At 36.0% G+C, this 7,500-nt stretch overlaps 1 protein-coding gene across 1 annotated transcript in view; it reads right to left on the bottom strand.

The window, feature by feature from the left end:
* The window catches only part of LOC144959546 (uncharacterized), a 38,809-nt gene that overhangs the window by 26,000 nt on the left and 5,309 nt on the right, over positions 1-7,500 (bottom strand). The window contains exons 6-7 of the mRNA XM_078892161.1: positions 1,855-2,163; positions 78-308 (exon numbers count right to left, since the gene is read on the bottom strand). Coding sequence (XP_078748287.1) covers positions 78-308; positions 1,855-2,163 — 540 coding nt within the window. The remainder of the gene's footprint in view (positions 1-77; positions 309-1,854; positions 2,164-7,500) is intronic.

Here is a 7,500-nt window from a genome sequence, read left to right as displayed (position 1 = left end):
AACTCATCTAAATTCTAGCGATATAGGAAGTATAATTAACTCATTGAATTTCTAGTATTTTGAGAACAAATACTTACCCTCTGAATCTCTGGTGTAGTCAAGATCAGCTTCAGAATTGTCTTCTTGGATTAAAACTCCTGTTTTGCCATCAACCCATTGAGCCCGTGACCAATACGTTGGAAACCCTGAGCTGGTCAGATTACATCCACAACTAATTGGTTCTTCTTGTCTAGCTTGGACCCACATAGTCTTTCCTGGAGTGGTCCTTTCATAAATGGGGCAGCTAGTAATCTCGGCTGATGGTAGTTCTAGCGATGGAAAATATAGGTCATGAGATCACGCCCACAAATATCTCAATGGCAGAGTAAAGAAAATGTTTTCATGAAAACTAAATGTGCAACTATGTGGTGTAGTATTATGACTCTCGCTTTCGGATCGGAAGGTCCTGGATTCGAGCCTCGCTCGGCGCATAGTTGAGTTTTGTAAAAGGCTCTTTATTCACATTCTCTCACCGTACGTAGGTGTAAAAAGAGTACCTGGCCATTAACAGCGTTGTCTCTGTCCGAAAAATATGTAACAGACATCATGTCGCGTACTACATGTTACGTGTTGCTGTTGGCTAGGGACCCCTTGTAAAGCGCTTTGAGCACGTTTAGTGGATAATGCGTTATATAAAAGCTCAAGTTTTAAAATATTTGTGACACATCTATTATTCTAAGTACACTAAGAAATCTTGGACCCAAAAAATCGTATAAATAACACATCGCTACAATCAGCACGATATACGTGGAATTAGGGTTGCCAAATATATTTTTCAGAAATGCCAATACGTCAAAGAAACTGTTATTCATTGTCACAAAACGGTTTTGTGTTGGATCAACTTATTAAGCAACTATTATCTAACTCTTTCTCTTTTATCAAGGATGGTTGCCTGAATTTATTGCACAATACGTGATTTTTGAAATAGAAGTTTGTCTTCAAAATGAGACATTTGAAGAGGTATATTTTCTCTTGGAATCAAATGTAAAAGCAAATAACAAGAGATTCTGATACTTTAACTTTTCGCTTTTGCTTTTTTTTAAATGTCACACTGTGCTAATCTTACCAAAGGTTAAGGTATAATATACTATTTGGCTTTAATGTTGTCTAATTATTTTCTTTTAAATTGAAAGAAGTACAAGGGTATGGCTTGACATAATTTCATACTCTGATAATTCATTTTGCAATCAAAAAAGTGTTTTTACCTCTTTTCAAATATGTGAAGGTAGGTTTAAGTACATGCACATAATTGTTGGTCTGATAACGGAACGTAATTAGGGGCTTGATTTAACATTTTTGTCATAGAAAATATTTTGCGTTGGTATGAGAGTATTCCCATTACAACAATGAGCCCATCGTGATTTGAATTATCAAACCCGTAAATAAGTACGCGTGGATTTAAGGCATTCCGATTGATAGTTTTGTTGGTTTTTTAAATTTGTTTGTTTGTTTTTTTAATTTCACAAATATAGGTCAATGGATGGAGTACATAGAGTATTCTTCATTCTGAAACACTCTAATCTTCAAATCGTCAATGTTATCATTTTGCAAAAGCCCCCCTGGGCTCATCACTGCAAATGTTCAGTTACATTCCAATCAAAACAGAGAACAGACACTGATTACTTCGACGAGCAAACTGTTCTGAAAGTTTCTAAGCATTCAACGTTCGTTATGTCGCATGGAAGCACATTCCAGTCATTTATTGTCCTTGTGAAAAATGTGTTTGTATGTGTGTGTTCTTGTCAATGGTTGTATTATGTATCTAAATTGCTAACTCAGCACTCAAGTTAATAAGGTTAAAATTCACATCCTTACCTTTTACAGTGTATTCCATTCTGGAGAGAGCTCCAATACTTTCAATCTTGGTGTTGTTTACAACACACTCAGCTGTAAAATTGCAATTGATGATACTGGTCGTGTAGAACACATAATAGTCCCGAGTTGAGTTAGTTTGATGATCAGTGACTGTGTAACTATGGTTGAACAACGTATCTTTTTCGAGTACTTGAAACTCTGTATTCCAATCAGGTCTTACAGAGGAGGAGTTGACCTCACAATAAAACATGGCACGCTCTTTTGTTGTGTTGTCTTGATCAATTCCAATCAACACAGCGTCAGGCCCATCTGTTGAAATATGGAAACATAATTTGTTAAACTATTATCTGGTTTTGTTATTAATTTTTTATTTGTAAAAACCGCTAAGATCAGTATTGATGCTAAAATAATTCGTTTTAATTTTAAACACCGTGTTCCAATTAGTTCTTACAGTGATGACCTCACAATAAAACAATCACACTTTTGGGCCATCTGTCAGAATATTAAATTGTAACAAAATGACGTGATATCTAGAGTATGTAAAGGATGGGATCGGAAAGCGTAACGCAACCGCACGGTCTTTGCTTCGTACCCGAAAGGTATCGAGTTCGATCACCCGCTGTGTGGCCTTTAGCAAGTTACCTCGCCCTAGCTCAAAATGCGGCGCTGCACTGTGGCTGACGCCTGAATTATTCCCGTCTTCCCTCGGAATAGACTCTAAAGACAAATTTATCCTATGGAATGAATACATTTGAAATGAATAATTTTTTGTTTTAAAAAAAAATATTTTTTTAAATTAATATTTATAACTGACCAACTCAAAACGGTTATGATTTGAGATGTAATTAAAACATTAAAATTCCGGTAAAGTTGTTATTTTAGAACATTTTATTGATAGCAATATACAACATAATATGTATATTTGTGAGTTTGTATGAATGCGTGTGTGATGTGCAAAGGGGTGTGGTACATACTTATATAGAATTATTGAGGTGGGTAATTGATCGTTGGTAGTAATCGTATGTTTTGTATGTGTGGGCATGTGTTAAATATTTCTTTTTTTCTGTTTAGTGCAGATTGTGTGGAATCCTATAAACACACACATATATATATATATATATATATATATATATATATATATATATATATATATATATATATATATATATTTATGAGTGTTGGTGGGTACTTGTAGGTACGAAAGTGCTCGATAATGATGGTTAGAGCTAATATAGAATGCAAATTTTCACTCACATTTTTGTGGCCGAGACGACTCGTTTCTGTGTTTTCCACGTCTTCAGTCGGCGTAATTCATTGTAATGTCCGTAGAAAAGTTCTTACTCCAAACTAAAGTTGTTTCGTTGTGTAGTGGTGATTAGTGTTGATGTGTATTGGGATGTGCTCTCATTGCTTATATTATGAGTGTTTGTGTGTGTGTGTGTGTATGCGTGTAGGTGTGTTGTGTGTAGTGTGTACATGTGTGTGTGATAGTGTTGTGGAATGTGGTTGCGTGGGGAGGCGGGGGGGGGGGCGAAGGTACGGGGGGGGGGAAGAAGCGGGGGGGGGGGGGGGAGAGAGGGGGGGGGGGGGGAGAGGGGGAGGATGGGTATAATGGGGTCGGGAGGGGGGGGGAGGGGGTGTTATTTGGCCTTTTGAGTTTTGAGCTTGAATTTGTTAGAGTGTCTGCACATTGTCATCAGTTCTGATCTTTTGTTTAAGGTGCTATTGTTTCTGTAGTTGTGCAATAATATCTCCAGTTTCTCTGTCAGGCATAAATTGCATTTTCTAGCACCGCATCTGTAGGGGCTGCTTTGCCTGACGACCTCCCAGGTTATTGTTGGTGTTTTATTTGTGTTTATTTGTTCCCAATAGTGCATTGCTAATTTGGTGCTTTTTGCTTTGCTTTCATGTGTTATGGAGGCTTTGTGATTGTTGTATCGTGTTTTGAATGGGGGTTCTGTGCTGCCGATGTATTTTGATGCGGTGTTATCAGTGGTTCTGGTGGCTTTGTAGACTATGGCGCTTTTTTGGCAGTTTCCTTTAAGAGGGCAATTGTCTTTCTTTCTGCAGTTACAGTTGTCTTTATTTGTATTGATGTTGTTGGGTTCGGATATGATTTGTCTGTTGTGGTTGGTAATGATTTGTTTCATGTTTTGTGCACAGCTGTAGCTTATCTTGACGTAGTTTCTGTTGATTATTTTGTGCAGACGGTGGTTCTTCGGGAAGTGTTTGTCGATGAGTGCAAGGAACTGCTTGCCGATATTTGAAGTGATTGCGTTGTTGAACGGCGGGTTGAACCATATTATATTCCTTTTTCTGTTTTGTTTTGGTGTTGTGGCGTGTGTCAAATTTTTGTATTTCAGTGTTGAGGTATATCCGCTCTGTTTGAGTGCCATTTCGTAGTCTTGTTTTGATAACCACCACACACAACACACCTACACGCATACACACACACACACACACACACACTCATATTATAAGCAATGAGAGCACATCACAATACACATCAACACTAATCCCCACTACACAACGAAACAACTTTAGTTTGGAGTAAGAACTTTTCTACGGACATTACAATGAATTACGCCGACTGAAGACGTGGAAAACACAGAAACGAGTCGTCTCGGCCACAAAAATGTGAGTGAAAATTTGCATTCTATATATATATATATATATATATATATATATATATATATATATATATATATATATATATATATATATATATTATATATATATATATATATATTTGTGGAAGATGATCACGTCATTACAGGAGTGCTCAATTTATGCTCTGGATGTTCCTTTTTGTTGCCTTTAACAATAATATGGATAGAAAGATTAATGGAAAGGCGTATAAACATAATAACAGATACATAGATAGATAGGTATATAGATAGATATATAGATAGAATGAGGGATGGATAGATAGAGGGAGAGAAAGGGAGATAGATAGATAGCTAGATAAATATATATATATATGTATATATATATATATATATATATATATATATATATATATATAGATAAATTGATAGATAGATAATTTGATAGATAGATAGATAAATAGATAGCTATCTAATTAGATATATATATATATATATATATATATATATATATATATATATATATATATATATTATTATTTTTTATAAATATTTACCACAATGTTTGAGACAGTGTACATTAATGTTTCAGGCTTAATTTGCCATCGTCAGGACTGAGTTGTTTTGTTGACTGTTGTTGTTTCTTGAAGTGGTTCCGGTTTAAAGTTAATTAACAAGAAATTCCGCCGATGTGGACACGTTCCGTACATCTCACTTTTCGTGTTGAGTGTGGCTTCATGAGGGTGTTTGATTATAGTATATTTCTCTTCCAGGCATAAGCTACATTGTTTTGATGTTGGTGTGTATCCTGTTGCTTTAGATAAAATTTTCCATGAAATGTTGTGGTCTAGTTTGTTGTCTTTTAATTTCCAAATATGTTCGCTGAGTTTTGTGGATGTTTTTTTGTTAGTGTTTCTAAATGTTGAGGTGTGGAGGTTGTATCTTGTTTTGAAATTATTTTCTGTTAGTCCTACATATTTTTCTTGCTTGTTTATTTTAGTTTCTGTGACTGTGGCTTGGTAAATTAAACTTGATTCTAAGCATTGTTTGTTTAGCGGGCAATGTTCTTTATTTCTGCAGTTGCATTTTCTGGTGGGTGGGTTTTGCTCTTGTCGGTGGTTTATTAATATTTTTTTGTTGTGGCTTTAAATTATTTGTTCTATGTTGCGCATACACGAGTAGCTTATTTTTATGGTATTCCTGTTGATAATTTTATGTAGCTTGTGGTTTTTTGGAAAGTGTGTATCAATTAACTTCAGGAACTGCTGTCCTATGTTTGTGCTGACGTTTTTGTCGAAAGGTGGGTTGAACCAAGTTATGTGTCGTTTTCTTGTTTTACGTTCTTCACTTGTGTGTTGGGGTTTACATGAGAGGGAGGCGTCTGTGTATTCAAATGGTGTGTTGTATCCGCTTTTTGTGAGTGCTTCTTTGTAGGGGGTGGCTGCGACGTTGAATATCTCTCTGTTTTCCGAAAGTTTGCTCACCCTCAGTGCTATGTTTTTTGGTATGTTTTCAATGACGGGACGGGGGTGGTTGCTTTTTTTATTAATGTAGCTAATGGTGTTGTTTGGTTTTCTGAACGGTTGGAATGAATTGGATTTTATGTCGAATGTGATGTCGAGGAAGTCAACTGTTTTTTTGTTTGCTTCTATCGTGACTTTCAAATTGTTGTTTTGGAATATTTTACAGATTTGTTTTTTGATGTTTTCGTTCGCTCTTGGTCGTCTGTTGGTTATAGCGAGTCCGTCATCACTATAGAGGCCTATGTATGCGTGTGTATGTTGCAGTTGTGACAGGATGTAGAGTCCGACCAGTTCGCATGTTTCAGCACCGTCGAACCTACTACTTTCCCATATTCTACAAAGAATATTCCTACCTGCAACGGAAAATCTTACATTAAATCACTAATAGCAAGAACAGAAACATTTGTCAAGAATCTACGATGGAGAACATTCTTTTTCCTGAACCCACATTTAGAACCCACCCACAAAATAACGTACGGCTTCAACTCTACAAATTCACCCCCTCCAATACCTGAATTAAAAAAAATTAGAAGACGGACTTTCAGATCTCATTCAAAGTGTACAGTTCAAAAACAAAAATAACAACTTCCAAAACCAACTGACTAACGATGTGAAGAAAATAAACAAAGAAAAACAACTTCTGATACCAGCCGACAAATCCAACAACTATTATAAAATGACACCTGAGGAATATGATAAAATGACACACAAACAAATCAACAAAGACTATAAGAAAGACAGAACACATAGAACCGAAGAGATCACAAAAGAAGATAAGAATATAGCGAACAGACTTGACCTTAGCGATAGAATCGATATAGCACCAAGAAGAGAAGCGTTCATCACATTAAAAGATCACAAGCCTGACTTCAAAAATAATACAAAATGTAGACTAATAAATCCATACAATTCTGAAATTGGAAAAATCAGCAAAAACATATTAGAAAAAATAAATAAAAACGTCAAAGAAGCAACTAAATTCAACCAGTGGAAAAACACCGATGAAGTCATTGAATGGTTTAAAAATATCCAAAACAAAGAAAATTGCACCTTCATCTCTTTCGACATTTGCGATTTTTACCCCTCCATCACTCCAGACTTACTAAACAAAGCATTGGAATTCGCAGCAAAATACACCAACATCACAGAAGAGGAAAAACACATCATCAAACACACCAAGCACAGCACACTATACTATGACAACACGCCGTGGACAAAGCGACATAATGATTTCGACGTAACAATGGGTTCGTTCGACGGTGCTGAAACATGCGAACTGGTCGGACTCTACATCCTGTCACAACTGCAACATACACACACATACATCGGCCTCTATAGAGATGACGGACTCGCTATAACCAACAGACGACCAAGAGCGAACGAAAACATCAAAAAACAAATCTGTAAAATATTCCAAAACAACAATTTGAAAATCACGATAGAAGCAAACAAAAAAAAAAACAGTTGACTTCCTCGACATCACATTCGACATAAAATCCAATTCATTCCAACCGTTC

This window comes from Berghia stephanieae, chromosome 14, assembly GCF_034508935.2.
Source record: "Berghia stephanieae isolate SIO BIC M18660-M18661 chromosome 14, UCSD_Bste_1.3, whole genome shotgun sequence".
Taxonomy (NCBI): Eukaryota; Metazoa; Mollusca; class Gastropoda; order Nudibranchia; family Aeolidiidae; genus Berghia; species Berghia stephanieae.
The sequence above is the reverse complement of the archived record's forward strand: the minus strand, read 5'-3'. Positions and strand labels throughout refer to the sequence as shown.